Source organism: Ranitomeya imitator, chromosome 1 (genome assembly GCF_032444005.1).
Source record: "Ranitomeya imitator isolate aRanImi1 chromosome 1, aRanImi1.pri, whole genome shotgun sequence".
NCBI lineage: Eukaryota > Metazoa > Chordata > Amphibia > Anura > Dendrobatidae > Ranitomeya > Ranitomeya imitator.
The window spans coordinates 1058643404-1058665121 of NC_091282.1; the positions used below are offsets into that span (position 1 = coordinate 1058643404).

Below are 21718 nucleotides of genomic sequence, written 5' to 3' on the forward strand. Positions count from 1 at the left end.
CCTTTCAGGGCTAATACACAGAATTATAGAATGCTGTATATCTGCCCCCAACCTGACCTGTAAGAGAAGAAAAATCACTCTTATTATACTCGCCTGCGGGGCGGTCCGGTCCGATGGGTGTCGCTCTTCTTGGTCCGGCGCCTCCCATCTTCCTACGATCCCCGTCCTCCTGCTTGCTTCTTGTGGATGGCATGTCCCTGCTCATCTGCACAGTCCCCTCGGCACAGCGCTCCTGCGCAGGCGTACGTATCTGCCCTGTTGTCCTGCAGTGCACGTGCGTCGGGGCTCTGTGACCTTTCCTGGCACCTGCACACTGCGGTAAGAGTTCGGCTACAAATATTAGTCCTCGTACTTCTATCGTCTTCTCTTTGGATCCAATTCACGAATACATGTAAATTTACACATGCACCATAAATGTAAAGTGTTGTTTTCCCTGGTGTTTTAGTGACCCTATTTATAGCATTAAATGTAGAAAACATGAATTTGACCCATGATGTCAATTTATTTTTAAATGTGCCAATATGACACAGCAATACTTATAAGAAATCTTATTTTCTGCATATTAGATTTATGAATATTCACAAAACCTTCTCATTTTGCATTTTTTCCATTTGTTTGTGTTTATCTTGGATATATACTTATAGAAGGCAACCAAAAAAATCTGTTTTATGAAATGTCTTTGTGATAGAGGTATATTTACAGGGTGTTTCTGATGCTACTCACCTCTCTGTAAGGTATGATATGACCCCATATTCCTTTCAAATAATTTTTATTAAGCATTTTGAAATTTAATATTGTGTTTTGTAGATAATCATATATTCAACTTTCAAGGAATTAAGGGTGGGGAGAGGGCGGGAGGTGAGGGAAGTGGGAATGGGAAAAGGGTAAGAGAAAAATTGTGGACATGCTGTCCAGTCATAACAGAATTTGATTAATTATTAACAATTATTAACAGGTTAACATATATTACCTTCACAGGTATACATTAATTGTCACCTTTCCTTTTAATGTGGTAAGTTGGGATATACCTCAAATGACCCCATATTCCTGACAAGACTTATGCATCATCGTAAAGTATGGGGGGGGGGGGCATCGCTCACTTCTAGTGCAGAAATGTGCAGTGCCGACATATTCTTCTATTTAATCTGAGAGCAGCATGATATAGGGGCAGAAACCCTGATTCCAGCAATGTATTCCTCACTTGGGCTTCTTATTGCAGTTTCAATAAAATCAGTCTTTTCTCAGTAGGAGGTTTTCACTAGCGGACTCTCGTGTCGTCTAGTACTCCTGCTCTGTCATCCCACCCCATCAATGCTTGGCAGCTTTTTGTATAGTGGCAAAAATCTGCCAATCAGTGGTGTGGGCGAAGTTATACAGAGCTCAGCAGAGAAAACTGTGATTTTATAAAAAGTTCAGTAAGAAGCCCAGTAAGTGATACATCGCTAGAATCAGGGTCTCTGCCCCTACACTATGCTGCTCTCAGATTCCATAGCATAAACCTAGTGACAGATTCCTTTTAATAACCACTCTGAAAGGGAAGGGAGATCTACTGGCTTCATTAACGCCCGTATTTAGGGATAGGCTTGGTTGAGACGCTCTGCAGAATAGACCTGAAATCACTAAAGGTTGGGCGTTTTTCTAGCTCTCTATATGCATATACTTCCTTCTTGTGGGGGTCACTTCTTTTTATTTTAGGACTAAATGGTAGATAGTATTTTTTTTTTCTAGTAGCTGTTTCTGCGTTCCCTTCCTTTGGCAGATGAGACATATGAATTGTGAATGTCAGAGCAGGTTGCATTGTGTGGACCCATGAAGAGGCGGATGGTGTCATAAGAGCATGAAAAGAAGGGGCTGTAGCCGATTCCATGTGGTCACCGTGAGCTAATGTGATGGATTACAGTCATATAAATAAATTATAAACTGCACATTGTTGTGCCTCTGACCCCGTTCCAGGGTCACAGCACCAGTGACTTTGTGTTTTTATTAGTTCTTGGGAAATATCAGCACTTACTGTACCTGCTGCGCTGTGCTGCACCTTGCTGTGCTGTCCTGTGCTGCGCTGTGCTGTCCTGTGTTGCGCTGTCCTGTGCTGCGCTGTCCTGTCCTGTGCTGTGCAGTCCTGTCCTGTGCTGCGCTGTGCTGTGCTGTCCTGTCCTGTGCTGCGCTGTCCTGCGCTGCACTGTCCTGTACTACGCTGTCCTGTGCTGTTGTGCAGCTGTGTGTCCCGACCTCTCACTGGGGGATCAGCCTGCCGAGCGGCGAAAATTACATTTATAAGGTTGGAACTTTGCTCTCGCTCTTCTGAGTAAGGCTACTTTCACATTAGCGTCGTGCACTGCACATCGCTATGCGTCGTTTTGTAGAAAAAACGCATCCTGCAAAAGTGCTTGCAGGATGCGTTTTTTCTCCATTGACTTGCATTAGCGACACATTGCGACGCTTTGCCACACGTCGAAACCGTCGTGCGACGGTTGCGCCGTGTTGTGGCGGACCGTCGGCTGCAAAATAAACGTTACATGTAACGTTTTTTGCTGCCGATGGTCCGCCATTTCCGACCGCGCATGCGCGGCCGGAACTCCGCCCCCACCTCCTTGCACCTCACAATGGGGCAGCGGATGCGCTGGAAAAATGCATCCGCTGCCCCCGTTGTGCGGCGCATTCACTGCTAGCGTCGGTACGTCGGCCCGACGCACTGTGACGGGCCGAGTACGACACTAGTGTGAAAGTAGCCTAACATGTGAAGGGTTTCTTCTGTATTTTATAGATCTCACAAGAATAGAGTAGTGCTCGGTTTGCCCACCCTGCTGAAGTTGGGACAGGGTCCATGCAGAGATACCTATAGAGAAATCTTGCATCTGTTGCTTGTGGCAGACCTGTGTAAACCAGTGGTAGGCAGAGACTGCTATTAAGGAGTAGTCGGATGAAAATGATTACCTACAGGATAATATCTAGCTGATCATTGGTGGTCTGACCACTGGGACCTGCACCGATGCTCCCCATAACAAATCAGATCCCCAGGTCAGATGCGAGACTGTCGCTCTGTTCTCTTTCTATGGGGGCTTCCGAAAAAAGATGACCCTAGTGCTCGTCAGCTCCATAGAGAATGAATAGCGCAGCGGTGGAACATGTGCACTGTTGATCTGTTCTAGCGGGGATAAAAGTTCCCTGGTCTGACTGTGCTGGTCCCAGTTGTCGGACCACCCTAATTAATTAGAGATGACTTATTTGTTAGTAGATACGGTAACTTGTTTTTACCGAACAAGCCCTTTAAGTAAAATTTCGCTCAATATAGTTTTCCATATATATATTTACATGTGAATCTGGCGTAGGACAATGATATGTTTAGACACTATTATTTATATATATATTTACAGTGCCGACGTGTTCTGTAGCGCTGTACAAGCGTTGTAATCACTCTCTGCCCTGTTGGCACTCGATCTAAATTTCCTATCAGTGGTGTCTAGGAGGAAAATGAAGAACCTGAGGAAATCCCCGCCAAACACTGGGAAAATAAAGAGACTGATGGGCAACAAACATAACTGAATCTTGCCTTGTTGATTTTTGGCAAATTGTTGCAGATGATCTGCTGGATATGTCTCCTACTGCCAGTGGGGAGGGTCATTACTGCCCAGTGGTGGCACCCCGTGACTGGGCAAGCCTGGTAATAAATGTGCCCATGAGGAGCCGTGGTTGCCAGCCGTGCCACTGATAACATTGCTTTGTCTAATATATAATTGCCTAGAATACTACTTCCTGCAATTTGTGCCAACTTCCGTGGCTTTGTCCGGAGCTAATGTCCGGAGCTAATGTCCGGAGCTAATGTCCGGAGCTAATGTCCGGAGCTAATGTCCGGAGATAAGTGACATCAACAGTGTCCAGTGTCTGATTGGTTGCCGCCTGCTGCGAGCGACCAATCAGAAACGTGCCGTACTGTGACACACTCCGCCCGCCATTTTGGTGTGATTTTTGAATTTTTACCTCACAGCAAGTTTCTACTGCGTGGAGGCGGGCCCAGTGACGTTGCTCTTCAAGCTCCTGCCGAATTTCGTCAAAAAAAGATACCATTTACCAAAGCTATATATATTTAGTTGTGAAGTGGTTCAGTGACATTTTCACACCAATTTTGAACTTTTGTTTGGTGTTTTCTCCATATACTGCCTATTATTTTTGTTCTTTCTTACTATTATTTATTAATTGTATTATTCTAACATTTGAATAAATAAAGTATATATGGATTCTAGACTCCCGATTCTTTAGAATCGGGCTGCCATCTAGAATATTAATATGAATATCAGAAAGCTGTGATGGTCATTAGCAGTGCCCGCGGCCTCGGTTGTAGGACTGCTATGCTGTAAGTGCAGGGGACGCTCCGGTGTCCGGGATCTGGAGACAATGGACAGTGTTCTAGTGTTGTTGTAGCGGTTTGCCACTTGGCAAAAAAAAAAAACATAGCAAAGTGGGAAAAACCCAAATAAAATGTCATCTGCAGGAATTAAGGGGGAATTCCACTACTATGGTGTTGGTGACATATCCCATCCTCAAGATCTGATCAGTGGGGGTCTGAAAACTGGCCCCCCACTGACCAGCGGTCACCGATTTCAGTAATGGCCACTCCCCGGTACTGCAGATTTACGGTAATTCTTCTCCTCCATACAGTAACAGCTGATTGGGGTACTGGTGTTGGTCCCCACCGATCTGATGTCCTAGGAGCTGATCTGCAGCACCCGTGTACGGCGCTGTGGTTTTCTGCTCTATACGTGGTTTCATTCAGACCACTGCAGGATGGGTGATCAACATCATAGTAGAAAACCCCTTTAAGGGTTCCCAAAAATCACAAGTCCTCTATCTGCTCAATTCAAGACTGGTCTCTGTAGTGCCCCCGTTCTCTGGATAGCGAGTGACTTGTGATTTTGGGAGGACCCCCTTACCAAACACATAATACCGCACAAGACGCTCGTGTTATTACTACCACATGTAGATTGAGCTTGGAGATCCTCTTCTGTATAATGGAAAGTTTTTCAGCTGCCATGTTAATGAAAGATTAAAAATGACTGCTTGGCCCTGTGGTTGTTTCTCGGGTGTTTCCGGCTGTGTTCTCTCTGCTGAAAGCCTCAGACCCCACATCACCGTCCGCAGACATTTGTGATTGATTCTTTACAATTAAGCCAGTTTCACACATTTTAGTTCTTTTTTTCTTATACATGAAATAAATGGTGCGTGATTTTTTTCCTCGTGTGCTGGACCCAGTTGTGGTCTGTGTTGGTTTTCACAATCCTTGTTTCATCTCTTCTCTCATTGGAAAAACAGCGCCATTCTGCTCCTCTTCTCAGTGACGCCTGCACCTTCAGCCCATCTGGATCCCTCTGTGCAGGAGATGGAGGTCTATGGAGCCTTGTTCTGACCTCTGTAGGTGTCCGAGTCATGCGGAGCGCGGCAAAGTGGAGAAGTCGCTGACTAGAGGATCACTGGAGAAGGCGGCAGTAGGTGGGTATATGGGCACACACCACTACCTCACAGACGTACAGGTTTATTGAAAACACTGCAGTATACAGGTCCTTCTCAAAAAATTAGCATATAGTGTTAATTTTCATTATTTACCATAATGTAATGATTACAATTAAACTTTCATATATTATAGATTCATTATCCACCAACTGAAATTTGTCAGGTCTTTTATTGTTTTAATACTGATGATTTTGGCATACAACTCCTGATAACCCAAAAAACCTGTCTCAATAAATTAGCATATCAAGAAAAGGTTCTCTAAATGACCTATTATCCTAATCTTCTGAATCAACTAATTAACTCTAAACACATGCAAAAGATACCTGAGGCTTTTATAAACTCCCTGCCTGGTTCATTACTCAAAACCCCCATCATGGGTAAGACTAGCGACCTGACAGATGTCAAGAAGGCCATCATTGACACCCTCAAGCAAGAGGGTAAGACCCAGAAAGAAATTTCTCAACAAATAGGCTGTTCCCAGAGTGCTGTATCAAGGCACCTCAATGGTAAGTCTGTTGGAAGGAAACAATGTGGCAGAAAACGCTGTACAACGAGAAGAGGAGACCGGACCCTGAGGAAGATTGTGGAGTAGTGGAAACATCCAGAGCCACCGTGCACAGGCGTGTGCAGGAAATGGGCTACAGGTGCCGCATTCCTCAGGTAAAGCCACTTTTGAACCATAAACAGCGGAAGAGGCGCCTGACCTGGGCTACAGAGAAGCAGCACTGGACTGTTGGTAAGTGGTGCCAAGTACTTTTTTCTGATGAAAGCAAATTTTGCATGTCATTCGGAAATCAAGGTGCCAGAGTCTGGAGGAAGACTGGGGAGAAGGAAATGCCAAAATGCCTGAAGTCCGGTGTCAAGTACCCACAGTCAGTGATGGTGTGGGGTGCCATGTCAGCTGCTGGTGTTGGTCCACTGTGTTTCATCAAGGGCAGGGTCAATGCAGCTAGCTATCAGGAGATTTTGGAGCACTTCATGCTTCCATCGGCTGAAATGCTTTATGGAGATGAAGATTTCATTTTTCAGCACGACCTGGCACCTGCTCACAGTGCCAAAACCACTGGTAAATGGTTTACTGACCATGGTATTACTGTGCTCAATTGGCCTGCCAACTCTCCTGACCTGAACCCCATAGAGAATCTGTGGAATAGTGTGAAGAGAAAGTTGAGAGACGCAAGACCCAACACTCTGGATGAGCTTAAGGCCGCTATTGAAGCATCCTGGGCCTCCATAACATCTCAGCAGTGTCACAGGCTGATTGCCTCCATGCCACGCCGCATTGAAGCAGTCATTTCTGCCAAAGGATTCCCGACCAAGTATTGAGTGCATAACTGAACATTATTATTTGATGGTTTTTTTGTTTGTTATTAAAAAACACTTTTATTTGATTGGATGGGTAAAATATGCTAATTTATTGAGACAGGTTTTTTGGGTTATCAGGAGTTGTATGCCAAAATCATCAGTATTAAAACAATAAAAGACCTGACAAATTTCAGTTGGTGGATAATGAATCTATAATATATGAAAGTTTAATTGTAATCATTACATTATGGTAAATAATGAAATTTAACACTATATGCTAATTTTTTGAGAAGGACCTGTATTAGTATAGGATGCCGAGAAGTGCCCACTCACATGGCAGCAAAGTTGCCTGAACCCACCGATTTCATCACTGTAGAGAAGCATCTTGTGAATGGGGTCTCTCACAGACTGATGATGAATTTTCCTGGAAAGCTTTGTGGCAATGGCTTCCTATTCTTCCTGTTGGCCAAACCAAGCGTGCTTGTGTGTGATGGGATCGGACGGAGTAGCCGCCATGTTGGTTTGTCAGTAGTGGCCCCATTGCCCTTCTATGGATGAGGTGGAGAGTGCGCGGCCTACGTCTGTTGGTGGTGACTGGCAGCCATTACAGCCCGTGGACATCACAATGACCCTGCTGTGAAGTCCTTTATGACTGTGGCTGGGATGTCGGCTTGTCAGCGAGTGTTATGTGACACGTAGCTGTGATGCCAGGCTGGGTGGGCACACCGCAGAGGTTGCCATGCGAACGCTCCGCTGCAGGAGCCACACTGAAATATTCAAGGAACATTAACCTAGTGTGATGTGAAAAGTGAAGCGAAAACCTGTGAAGAAAGGCGTCATGTGACAGCTTTCTGCTCCTCTGCAGGCCTGGCGGCTTCCGGGGCACGGCCCAGCTGGCGATGCCCGTACCGGGCGAGCATTCATACTCCGTTATAGCTTCAGATGGCACTTCCAGGTTCTAGGACTGAGTCCGTGTTCTTTGGGCTGCTGGGTGACATGGACGCTACATGGAGGTGTTAGCATCCTAAGAGGGACGACGACTGGACTGACTAGTGAAAACGCCTTCTATCTCCCCTCCGTGTACGGCCACGTGGTTTTTATACATTTTGATGAGCGTGTGATTATTGAGCCAAAGAAAAATGCCTGCAAATTACTATAAAAACCACCATTCCTTTTTTTGTTAATGCAGCCCTTTTTTTCTTGGCGGGGTGGTCGGTCTTCACAATTATTAGAATTGCTTGCTGAATTTCTTAAATATTCTGATCACATACTTCACTGCAAATTGATTTTAGAATTTTCTCATTTTTTTAAGTGACCTCTCAGGAAAGCCCATCAATGTGATTACTGCCCTCTGGGTGAACCCAATCATGGGAGAGATCCATCGACTTCTTCTTCTTCTGTGAAGTATTCTAAATAAGCTTCAAGATTAGAACAATTCTTATGGTTTTTCTATCTTCTTTTTTCTTTAGTGTGCAGGATATACTGTAGCATGTGCTGTGTTTCAGGTATGAGATGTGTGGGTGCGGGCGGGCTGTGATGGCGGGCTGTGATGGCGGGCAGTACCCAGCTCTGGCGCTGCTGCTACAAGTCTATTTTTACAAGTTGCATCATCCTTGCTGCAGAGCGCAGGAGTCTTCAGGGATTCACTGTGCTTTTTGCTTGTCTTGGAAAGAGAGCTGCGTTTGATGTCATGATTGTTGGCCACAATTGTCCTTTTTATTAATATATCCACCTATATCTCTCTGCAGGTCTACCTAAGTAACATGTTATGTAATTTCTGGGGCTGATAGCAATGTGTTGGCTAGGTGGAATATTAGATAAAGGCTTCTGTGTGTGATGGCTGAGCGCCTTTTGTTGTCTGCACTGACCGCAGACCTCCTCCAACTTCTGTCCAGTCACACGAGCTGATCTGAGTGCGGTCCCTGCCATCATCCGGATGAATCGCTCCATTCTCTGCACATGCTCAGTGTGAGGGTGATAGAGGTTCATTACATCATCCCCTGGTGATGATGATGATAGACTCACAACCCAAGACCTGTTAACCAATTATGTTCAGTTTGAGTGAAATATGGCTCAACTCACTGATCCCAAGTCATGGGAAATATGGTTGTGATCAAGCAATTCACTGATCTCTCCTTAAAAAGAAAAAAAAAAAGTAAAAAATTACTATATATATATATATATATATATATATATATATATATATATATATATATATATATATATATATATATATATATATATATAATGTGTGTATTTATATTAGAAAAGACCCTGAACAAATTAGACAAAAAAAGTAGCAAAAAAAATGAACACATACACAGCAATATCATTTTCACATTGCTGTGCATTATATTTCCGTTTTTTGTGACGTTTTTTTATGAAGCTCCAGGCAGAATCTGCCTGAGAACGCGCCTTCTGCACATACCCTAATTGCTTATTCACATGTTGCGTTTTTGCCCCTAAAAAAACCACAGCGTTTTACAGTACCCGCAGAGTGAATCACATGCACACCTGATTTTTAAAATCTGCAGCTTGTCTATTCTTTTAAGGGTAGGTGCACACCGTCAGTAATCGGCAGCGGTTTGGACAAAGCACACGTCCGCTCCGTCCAAAGCGCTGCCTGCCGGCTTTTGAACGTAGGTGATTCCGCATGTGTTCATTATATCACCGTGTCCAATACATTGAACGGGTGACATTTATCTTACGGAGACTCTCATCTTCGCAAGATAAATAGACTTGTTGCGGTCTGGAAAGACGCGCCACATGTCCGTCTCCGTGGGTAAGCCATGGACGTCAGTGCACGCATAGTGGGCATGGGATTTCTGGAAATCCCATCCACTATGCTGTAACATCTGGATGCTGCGGGTTGGACGCAGCGTTTACTGACCGTGTGCACCTAGCCTAACACCTTTCCAACTTTTTTCACCTAATCAAATGAATAAGGAAATCCGCTCTGCAAAAACGTACATATTTTATACAGTATTCTTCCTGCCAAGATTCTATTTTTTGTGCTGAAAAATCTGCTGCAAATACTCAAGGTGTGCACATAGCCCTGTTTTATGTGCTGCAGCTCTGCTAGTTCTCTCAATGATTTGCTGGGTTTAGCCCCACATACAGGTGCTTCTCAGAACATTAACAGGAATAAACACTTGAAGGAGATCGCTCTGTTTGTAATGACTCTATATAATGAGTTTCACTTTTTGTATTGAAAAACCAAAATAAATTAACTTTTTGATTTTCTAATTTTGTGAGAAGCACCTGTATGTCACGGATTTGAAGGCGCCCTGCCAATGCAATAAGCTTTGTGGTGGGATGGCTGCAGCTCACTAATGTCCAGGGCTACATAGCAGAAGCTCATTATGGAGAGGACTAGCTGACATGCAGCAGATATCTTTGGCCATAAATGACTGAGATAGGAATACCTCTTTTTAATAGATTTGAAGATTTTGCATTTTGGAAACCGAAAAGTTGTATGATTCTGTACCGATAACCAATTTGTATTTATTACAGCTGAGACTTTTAGGCTATTCATGGTTCAGTGGGTTTTAATTCTGATGAAGGGGCATCCTTTGTTCTACTTTGCTGTTTTGAGGTCAGCGTTTCATGGATAAGCTGTTGTACATATGTTGGTTTGTTTCTGCATATGTAAAGTATGAAACTGATCTTAAGTAGTGGAAAACGGAGTACAATTTTGGGCACCTCTGGTCATAGGTAATCCATTCTAGAGCTGCTGTAGAGGAGGACAGCCAAGGTAACCAAGAGAAATTAGTTACTGCAGTACTAGAAAGCTAAACATGGTAATTGGATCTCTCCTAATTGTCCAATTAGGACAATTGTCCTTATTGTCCATCCGGAACAATCCTATCTACAAATGCATGTATCGACAGTAGGAGACAAAGCTAATGAGTTTTTTACCTTGGCTTTTATTGTCATTTGTTATGGTAAATGTCATCCTCTATTTCTACAGGAAAGGTGTCCCCATTATTGCTAGATTGTGATTCTTTACTGTAAAAAGAGCAGTGAGATTATGCAAATCTGTCGGAAGATTCATTGAACAAGTTCACGAAAGGCCTGGGATGCTTTTCTTCAAAAATATAAGATCACCAATGTACTAGATCTCTGAGTATAGAACATTGATCCAAGGTTTTGCCCTGCCATATTTGTAGTCCGGAAGGTCTCCTAGAGGATCTTGCCTTCCTCTGGGTCAGCACTGTAGGGTTACAGATTGGCCTTGATGGTTGTTTTTTTCCTTATTTATCCTATCACTTTGTTTCATGTGTGATGTCTACACTATTAAATGGTTGTTGGAAACTAACATGCAACAACAGTATCTAAATGACCTTCTTGGAAGGAAACAATTTCCTGACATCAGCAAAATACTTAGCAATTAGCACCACCGTGCCCTTTCCTATTCCTTGTGCGATTATCTCCATGGTCTACTAGACACATTAGATATGACGGGACTTTTAATATCACCCATCAGTAAGATAAAGAACCGTATGGGCATGTATGTCTTTAAAATGTAAATCTATCACCACCTTTTTGTTTCAATCCATCTGTTGCTACATTCCTGAGAAACTGATATGCAAATAACGTGTTAAGTGCTCTGTCACACCCTGAGAACCTAAGGAGCCACTGAGGTTGTTTTCTCACCCAGCACTAGCCTATATAGCTGGATTGATGGCTCCATGGCTGATTTCCTTGCCCACCACCTGAGGTCACACAGTCAGTGAGCAATTAAGCAATCTAAAGAGGCTTGTGCTGGACAGGGAACCAACTCCAAGTCAGTGGCTCCTTAACTTCTCTGTCACATCCAGAGCACTGAACGCCTCATTTGTATGTGAATTATCTGCAGCAACAGATAGAAGATATAAAGGTGTTGGTGTGGGTTGGGGGTTGATCTTTCTGATAGGTTACCTTGGCTCCTTAAGTGCTGTGTCACATCCAGAGCACAGAACACCTCATTTGTATGTGAATTATCTGCCGCAACAGATAGAAGATATAAAGGTGTGGGTTTGGTTTGATCTGCTGCGCCCACTAGATAGTTTCTGCCCTGGAGTGTGCATATCGCATACATCACTGCCAGCAAATCCCCGCAGCGTACCGTGTGTGCACTGGGGGAATTCAGAAGATTGCAGTCAGTGACTGCAGACTTTTCATTTTAGGCCAGAGAGCCTCTTTAACAGGATAAAAACTCTTTTTCTTTGACAAATCTCTGAAAACATCCATTATACTCAATGGGTCCCTGTGAAGAAACATCGGACTGCACTCGGATGTCATCTGAGTGCAGCTCATCGTCTGCTTACTCAGACCATTAAGATGGAGATATTAAGTTCTCCATCTTCTCCGCACCTGCGAGATGATCACCCTAGCTGACACTCTGACAGTGTTTGATCACAGTGACATTGGCATAATCGTCCCGACGGCTGTGACCCCGGCCGTACCCTGGATCTGGCACTGCTTTGTGAATAGGGAAGTGTCATGTTCCAATATTTCGCACCATAAGCTGGAATTGTGCATCATTTCAAGCGCTGTGTTGTGACTGTTCCAATATCCACTAATCTCATCCTCGCTGCGGTCACAATGGCGTTAGAGATAACTCCCTGGTGTTTCCTCTGCCACCGGCAGGTGCGGACCCCCAGCGTCAGACATGGTGAAGGGTGGGGGATGTAGTGGAGGTCGCGCTGTGGTTAGCAATCACTCTTGAATTTCCCGATTTTCTGTGAATTTCTGCTGTGACCTCTTAGTATAGCCACATCCCGTGTGTCTGGTGCTAATAATGTATGGGGCATATAAAGGCTCTCCGATCACAAGGCTGCTCCTTCATGCTTGGTAGCAACATCCTAATTAAGCAGAAGACCCCTGTTTAGTTCCATAAGCCGCAGGAAAGCCCCTGTTCCAGCGCTTCATTGCATCGCTGTGCTCCTTCACCCCTCGCCCCGACTGCCAGTAAGAGACCCCTCTCTGCCACCATTCTGCTGAATATGTAGTGGGTGAAGTCAGCAAGGTAAGAGCCTTTTAACCTTTTAGCTGCTGAAGGACGTGGTAGTGCTGGCAGGCTGTGAGGACTGTGCCAATGCAGTGTCAGAGCCTGGGTGTGCCACCCTCCTCATTTTGGAGGGGGAGATGACGGAGTGCGCACCTTTTTGGCTGGGTTCTCACTTGGCTCTGCTCCTTACCTTGACTCCATTGGACTGATCAGGAGGAATCCCTCCCTCTAAAAGCTGCTGGATCACGGATCGGAGGCTGCCACCGATTCTCTGACTTGTCCATTTTTGCTCCATGAAAGAGTTAAGAACGTGAGGGGGCGATTCTGGAGGAATGCGCCTTTCATGTGAGTTGAATATTTCAGAATATGAGGAGAGAAGACACTAAGGGGAGAATTCGGCTTACTGGTCCATCACTAGCCCGGCCCGCTGCAGCAATGCCGAGCCCTTCCTAAGAGGAATTTATTTCTTATTTAGAAAAGGAAGCCTTCTCGCTACCCAGGAAATGGCTTTCCTTGTGCGTTGCTATGCCAACTGCCTGCAGCCATGGTCCTCCAAAGTAAGCACAATAATGTCATTATATTGGCGTATTACATTCTGGGGCTCGGAGAGGAGGGGGATCGGCCGTGTGTGTGCGGGCTGGAAGGGGACACAGTCTTTGGGGTAGATGGGAGTGGGATGGGGGGCCATTCACTGGAGCCTGGATCAATGTCACCCGGCTATGATTAATTGTGCAGAGCTCAGTGGTCAGTCAGTGATCAGACCGCATCCTTGGCATCCAGGGAGGAGGGTCCTCGCATGCTCTGCGCCCCCTCCCATCCATGCACTGGCTGCTGCCCACCATGTAATGGCTCCGCATGGCGGCTGGAATACTGTATCCGCGGTGCCTGGCTGCTCACTTACGGCTGTCTCCTATTCGGATTAATCCAATACAATATTAAGCCTTTTGGAAAGGACTCCGTGGGCGGTCAGCCATTTTTTCCCTTTCCTTTCCTTTTTTTTTCTCACCCCTCACCCCCGCCACTTCCAATCCTCCCCCTCCCACTCCTCCTCCTCCTCCTCATCTTTTCCTCCTATTCTTCAGCTATGGTCTCCCTTCTCTGAAAGAATGCTGGATGGATAAGATTTCATTAGTCACTTTGCATTCAGAGATGCTGGGGCTCCCGGCATTGTGAACCATGGAGCCAGATGCTGTTGTGAGGACAGCGTCACTGCGTTGGGGGCCACTTCCCGGCTCGTCCTTGAGCCCTTTGCCTCGGATGCTTTTCGGGGGCTTCCCTGCTTCTCCTGCATGTCGCTGGATGTGATTTCCGCAGCCCTTCAGACATTTGCGCACAATGTCTAAATTGCTCCCGGCTCGTGTTCCCTCATCATGAAGCCGCTTGCGTTCTCCTCCAGCCATGGGATTATGGGCCAGCAGGAGAAGCACTATGTGAGTATGAGACCCTCCATGTGGGACCTCCTGTGACGGAAAGACCAGTTATGGTGGGGGTGTTATTGTAAATGGAGCCCCTGTTCTGCGTGACATGACGGCAGATGGTACGTGTTGGTTGGGAGCTTTGACTTATTTCTTTTGGAGTCTATTATAAGGTTTCCTTAGCAACTGACAAACGCAAAGTCCTTTATATTTCTGCGATATGTTTATATATCATTTGTTAAAGCATAAGAACTCCAAATACTATGATGTTTGTGGCCTAACTTTTCAACCCCCTCTATGTCCGTAATGTGACTAAGTGTTTTTTTATATTTGTAGTTTACACTTGCATTTACCGTGTGTGGATGTGTAATATAAGTTTCAACTGCATCTACAAAGGGTGATAATTATGGGTTTCCATGGTGACGAGAAGAAAATTACATGGTGCAAAATGCATGCATCCATTTTCTAATGTCTGCTTCATTTATAATTCCACCCCCCTTAGTTTAGTTATTGCTACTTCTAGGGTATAACCTCCAGTAATTGTGTGTGTGTGTGTGTGTGTGGGGGGGGGGGGTTGGGGCTGTTGATAATCATTTCTGGCTCTTGATAGCACAAGGGTTAATTAGATTGTACTCCTGAATTCTAATTTGATCCCATGAGTTTTCATGAGCTCCATTTGTTTCACAGGGTAATCCCTCTGTTTGGTGAAAGGCGCGCAGGCAGAACATCAGATGTCCTCAATTTCTGTCCAAAATGATTGGCTGACAATGAGCGAGCTTCCTGGACGGGAGCGGTTCTAGGGGTCCGTCATCACTTACCTAGTAATTTGTAGCTGACCACATGTTAGCTCTGTATGAAAACCGGTCTGCTTTAAGAGACTATAGATTGACCGGTAACCATTCGTCTACAATAGACGTTTTTGCTAGAAGTTCTAGCTGTTTCGGACTTGCATTTGTTTCTGTGAATTCCCGCACACGAGCTATTTGGTTGCCATAAGTGATGTTGCCTATTTTGCTAAAAACTATCTCGGATACATGGATGTAAGGGGAGGATGGAGCCTATAACCATGTAGGGTTTGTCTTTTTGTGCTTTAGAGAAGTTGTAGGAATTGTGATGGTGGCCATTTTAGTTGTCAACAGACTTTCCAAGAAGTGCATAACAAAGACGCCACTGATGAGGTCAACCATGGTTGGTCTCATGTATATACGCTCTGGACCAGTGTTTCCCAAACTCCAGTTCTCTGTGCCCCTAACACATCATATTTTCAGGATTTCCTTAGTAATGTACATAGGATAGAACCCCTGATACATTGATAGTTATTCAATCACCCGTGCAATACCAAGGAAAACATGTTGTGTTCGGTTGGCATCAGGGCTGGAGTTTGGGAGACTCTGCTCTAGACCTTCAGGAGGTAGGTGGGCTACATCTTACCCATCTTTATCTAGAGATGTGTAGGAAATGTTCATTTTGCTACTTGGGCACAATCAGCTTGTGGTCCCTGCCACATTTTCCTGGGTCTGCCTCCAAAACTGAAATCAACTCATGGTTGAAGATGCTTTTGTTAACAAAACACAAGAAACTATCTTGCATGAACCACATAAGTGACTGCCGACACTTAGGCTGACATCGGTAGTTCATGGTCCGTACTTGGACCTCAATGCATGGACTAGTCACTGGTCTGGCTCCAATTCAACAGGTTATGAAGCTGTCAGGTTTGGTTCCAGAGCCCATGGATGGTCTTTGCATTGCGGTCCTGGTACAGAATGTGAAACATGACGTGTGAATCCAGCCTCATTTGTGAGATTTTCTCTTTGTGTGCGAGGGCTGGTTGGTGGACTCCATACTACGCTTGTCTCTATACAGGAAACTGGAAATCATTCCTCACCCATCTTCTCCTGTAAATATTTGATTACATTGAGAACTATGGTAGGTGCCACCGTTCCTCTTGGTGAAGAGGCCTGGCGCACCGATGGCAGTGTCACACTGTATAGGCACTTGTATAGCCTAACTGGTAACACCCAGTTGTCAAGTCATACGGTTTTTAGGAACCATTCTGTAAAAGGTGCTGAGAGAAGACCCTCAAAGATGCTGTATTGTGGGGCATAAATTATAAACACTGGTCATTTTTCTCTTTCAGTATTCTGCCTAGCTAAGTAAATCCAAGTTCCTGCCCCCAAACTTGTTCATGTTGGGACTCTCCATTGACAAACATGTAAGGATGCCTTCAGCCATTGCTAGCGTTATGGCCTGACAGGGTAGAGCGAGGGATACAAAGCTCAGAGATGCATAGTGTTCTATGGGTCAATATTGTATTTCTGTGTAGGTACTTTGCATATTAGTGACCACTGGGGGTCTCGTAGCTGCGGCAGCCCGCCAAATGAGTTTGGGGGAGCAGAAAAGCCTTCCACAAGGCAGATGCATTTGAAGTTTCTGGCTTCCAGGGGGCTAACCACACGTGCCAATTGGAAAGTGCTGAGAGAGTGACCTCAGTCCTGGCAATTCCTAGTGTTTTGCAGTAACCCATTTCCAACCCCCCTGGTGTGCCCTCCTCCTATGTCGGTCGGTTCTGCATGCCTGACGCAAGTGCAGTCCTACAAATGAACTTTGTGCACACTAAAACTTGATAGAAAATAAAAAATGTTGATATTCCTCAGATCTTTACTATATATTAGAAAATCATGAGATTTTTTTTTGTTATAATGCTGCCCTGTGTGCACCATACAGGTAGCTGTAGATGGCGGCCGGCGTGCTACTTTCCCCGGTATGGCGCAGGACTATTATCCTTTGTGACCTATGCTTGCTTGGTGTCACTAGTCCCGTATTGGCACCAAGCTCTGGTAACATTCTGGCTGGTTCTGAGCTAATTACTGTATCTCTGACCTCAGCCACGTTCCGTCTGTTGCTTAGCAACATATTTTAGTTTTGTCCAATTCTTCAGAGTTAATGATGTGAATTAAGCGACAGAATAAAATCAAAATCTATTGCTAAGCTTGGTAATTTCTAGATTCTGCGCCGTATGTCCTGCTAAGCATGGAAAAGAAGATATCAAACTAAATATAGAGGTGCTTTGCTTGTTTGGATGGTCCATAAGGGATCTTCTGTTCTTATGGCAAGAACATTGCTGCAAGCCACCAACCTGTTATCCAGGGTGGTACCAGGCTAGCTGCATGCTATATTCTGACCTGTGAGTAGTCTATATGGTCCTCTGAGGAGTCCTCCTCCTGGGTGGATTGATGTTCTGCAAAGCAGGCACCTCCTCAAAGCTGCCAGTTACACCTGGCGAATGCAATGTCCAGATGGAACTGAGGTCCGTAGACCCCGCTGCACACGCTTCTGATCCTGGGGCTTCTGGGGGTGTACCCGGACGGTGGGATGTCAATAAAGTAAGGAGGAGAACCGGCCAGCATGACTCTTCAGTGGTGTAGCTCCTCATACCATGACTCCAGAATGTATGCATGGACACCATTGGCACAGGTTGATAAAGACTTCCTAGTCGAAATGCGTTGATCAGTATCTCTATAGAACCTGATTTCCAGTGTACAGAACAGGGGCCTTCTCCTCTCAGGATACTTTCCCCACTCTTCCATCACTGAAGGTGATACTGTGTGACGCTGTATTATTCTGGGAGGTTGGAGAGTACCTAAGGGCTCCATAATGCTTGTGAGATCTACATCCAGCCTCCTGGGCATCGGGCCAGAAGATGTGCCGCTTCTATTACTTCTAGAGTTCTGATCCAGCAGACCTCCCATAAATTACTACTTGTATGTGCATGACTACATGGAAGCTAATACGTCTGTGTCAATATACAGAAGTAGCCTAATGTGTGAATGATTTCTTATTGACCTTTTCTCGGCTTATTTAGCACTAGCGAGTCCAGAGCAAATTGCTTGTCTCTATTGAGAAGGAATCTTGGGGGTCTTTGTGAAAAGTCTAAATTCTGTTTGCAATACCGGCGGCAGAATCCCAGTGGGCTGGTGGTAAACTTGTATCCTGGGGTAATAGAGTCAGAGGTTTAATGTCACCAGAGTAGGCATGACTTAAAAGGTTTAAAGGACGTATCCATATTTTTTATTACGTAAATGCATGCATTTGGGGCTTAACATGATTTTTGTTGCAATTCAGTCTCATTAGAAGAATTTGCATCGTTTGGCTTTTACAAGTTCCTTGTGCTCAACTTCAATGTGGTCTGTGGTCATAAATCAGCTAAGAGGGGCATAAAAAAGATAGATACAAACTATCCCACTGGGCCATCAGAATGGGTTCACTTGTGGATTCTCCGGTAGCTCATTCTGTAGATGGCAATAGACCGTATGTCATAGAGGCCATAGAAGGTAAACGATGCAGTATGTTTAATGTTACCTAAATGCAAAAATCCTGTTTAGTCAGCAGTTCATTCATTTAGGAAAAATAATGTCCCCAAAGGTGGACAACGTCTTTATTATGATTTTTCTAGTAATGTTCTATTTCAGACTCTGTTAAGCCAAGACCTGAATGTGGAATAATACAGAAGTCGTCTGTGTGTTCAGGAATCCCTTACATTCAGACTTCGTTTTGTATCTGGAAATCTCTGGACAACAGTACGTCTTCTGTGGGCTCTCAGTCCATGCGACACCCTCCTTCACCATCGGCACATGGCTTCACAAAGCCGTCTGATTGTAGCTCACGGGTTCATTGTAAACGTGTTGGGCAAGATGAATAGAGCACTGGTACTACCACCAGTGGCACAAGCGGCTGGTCCACCACCATTGCTATACCCAGTACATTTGGCTGTTAGAATCTGACGTCTCATTGATAACTCATTCTAATAGTTGCAGATTACATAATTCAATAAAATGCAGAATACTACCTGAGCTAGCGCGCACACAATATCTAGAAGATGAGCAGTTTTTACATTAAAGGGGTTGTTCCAGCTTGTAACAAAAGGGGTTGTTTCTTTAGAAAGACGTCGTTTTGGGGATTTATTCTGACGGAATATAGGCTGAACTGGTGGACAAATGTCTTTTTTTTGGCCTTACTAACTATGTTACTATTTAAAGGGCTTAAATCTACAAAATAATCAGCTTTGCAGTGTTCCCCCTTTTAAAAATCCTCAACAGAATAGGGGGATGGTAAATTTTGTGTTTTCTTTGGTTTCTGCCACAGTGTTGTCTTAATGGCCGGTTACCTAGGCAAGGAGCGCACGCTGCTCACAGGCGTCATGCCTTAGAGCCTTCTTGTGACGCTCTCGGGATCCGACCAGCCTTAATAATAATAATAATAATAATAATAATTTTTATTTATATAGCGCCAACATATTCCGCAGCGCTTTACAAATTATAGAGGGGACTTGTACAGACAATAGACATTACAGCATAACAGAAATACAGTTCAAAACAGATACCAGGAGGAACGAGGGCCCTGCTCGCAAGCTTACAGACTATGAGGAAAAGGGGAGACACGAGAGGTGGATGGTAACAATTGCTTTAGTTATTTGGACCGGCCATAGTGTAAGGCTCGGGTGTTCATGTAAAGCTGCATGAACCAGTTAACTGCCTAAGTATGTAGCAGTACAGACACAGAGGGCTATTAACTGCATAAAGTGAATGAGAACATGATGCGAGGAACCTGGTTTTTTAATTTATTTTTTTATATATAAATAGGCCACACAGGGATCGTTAGGTTAATGCATTGAGGCGGTAGGCCAGTCTGAACAAGTGAGTTTTTAGGGTACGCTTAAAACTGTGGGGATTAATCGTATTAACCTAGGTAGTGCATTCCAAAGAATCGGCGCAGCACGTGTAAAGTCTTGGAGACAGGAGTGGGAGGTTCTGATTATTGAGGATGCTAACCTGATGTCATTAGCGGAGCGGAGGGCACGGGTAGGGTGGTAGACTGAGACCAGAGAGGAGATGTAGGGTGGTGCAGAGCCATGGAGTGCTTTGTGGATGAGGGGTAGTAGTTTTGTACTGGATTCTGGAGTGGATGGGTAGCCAGTGTAATGACTGGCACAAGGTAGAGGCATCGGTGTAACGGTTGGTGAGGAATATGATCCTGGCAGCAGCATTCAGGACAGATTGGAGCGGGGGGAGTTTGGTAAGAGGGAGGCCGATTAGTAGAGAGTTACAATAGTCCAGACGAGAATGAATAAGTGAAACAGTAAGAGTTTTTGCAGAGTCGAAAGTAAGAAAAGGGCGAATTCTAGAAATGTTTTTGAGATGCAGGTAAGAAGAGCGAGCCAGTGATCGAATGTGGGGGGTGAATGAAAGGTCAGAATCAAGGATGACCCCAAGGCAGCGGGCATGTTGCTTTGGAGTAATGGTGGAACCGCACACGGAGATGGCAATGTCAGGCAAAGGTAGGTTAGTAGAGGGAGAGAACACGAGGAGTTCAGTTTTTGACAGGTTTAGTTTCAGATAGAGGGAGGACATGATGTTAGAGACAGCGGTAAGACAATCACTGGTGTTTTCTAAAAAGGTCGGCGTGACAACAGGAGAAGAGGTGTATAATTGGGTGTCGTCAGCATAGAGATGGTACTGGAAACCAAATCTACTGATTGGTTGTCCAATAGGGGCAGTATACAACGAGAAGAGGAGGGGGCCTAGGACTGATCCTTGAGGAAACCCAACAGTAAGGGGAAGGTGAGAGGAGGAGGAACCAGCAAAACATACAGTGAAGGATCGGTCAGAGAGATAGGAGGAGAACCAGGAGAGAACGGTGTCCTTGAGGCCGATGGAGCGGAGCATAGTGAGGAGGAGCTGATGATCCACAGTATCGAATGCTGCAGAGAGATCCAAGAGAATTAGCATGGAGTAGTGACCATTAGATTTAGCCGTTAGTAGGTCATTAGAGACTTTAGTGAGGGCAGTTTCAGTAGAGTGTAAAGAGCGGAAGCCAGATTGAAGAGGGTCGAGAAGAGAGTTATCTGAGAGATAGCGGGTAAGACGGGAGTGGACCAGGCGTTCGAGGAGTTTAGAGATGAAGGGAAGATTAGAGACAGGTCTATAATTAGCGGCACAGTTTTGATCGAGGGATGGTTTTTTAAGTAATGGATGTATGATGGCATGCTTAAATGAGGAGGGAAAAATACCGGAAGTGAGGGAAAGGTTGAATATTTTTGTTAGGTGAGAGGTGACAGCCGGGGAAAGGGACTGGAGGAGATGTGACGGAATGGTGTCACTGGGGCAAGTGGTCGGGCGAGAAGATGCAAGGAGCCTGCTTAGGGTACGTTCACACTAGCGTTGCGCCGCCCTGCGTCGGCGACGCAACGCGCGACGCATCGAAAAACGCGCGCGTTTTGCGACGCGTGCGTCGTTTTTGACCAAAATCGGACGCACAGAAAATGCAACTTGTAGCGTTTTCGTGCGTCCGACGCCAGCGTCGGAAACGACGCACGTGGCGAAAAACGCAACAAAAAAGACGCACGCGTCCCCTATGTTAAACATAGGGGCGCGTCGCCGCTGCGTCGCCGACGCAACAGCGGCGCAACGCTAATGTGAACTTAGACTTACTTAGCCTTGGTCCA

General features: G+C 45.1%; 1 protein-coding gene across 25 annotated transcripts in view; it reads left to right on the top strand.

Moving 5' to 3' along the window:
* The window catches only part of RAPGEF2 (Rap guanine nucleotide exchange factor 2), a 253329-nt gene that overhangs the window by 162658 nt on the left and 68953 nt on the right, over window positions 1-21718 (top strand). For 3 of the 25 annotated variants that reach the window (XM_069744160.1, XM_069744162.1, XM_069744167.1), the window contains exon 1: window positions 13155-13359. The exons of 14 other annotated variants lie outside the window; for them this stretch is intronic. In XM_069744160.1, coding sequence (XP_069600261.1) covers window positions 13306-13359 — 54 coding nt within the window. In that variant the 5' untranslated portion in view covers window positions 13155-13305. Of the gene's footprint in view, window positions 1-12945; window positions 13360-13460; window positions 14233-21718 lie in introns of those variants that run through there. 8 more of the 25 variants (XM_069744161.1, XM_069744168.1, XM_069744164.1 and 5 more) reach the window with 7 other exon arrangements.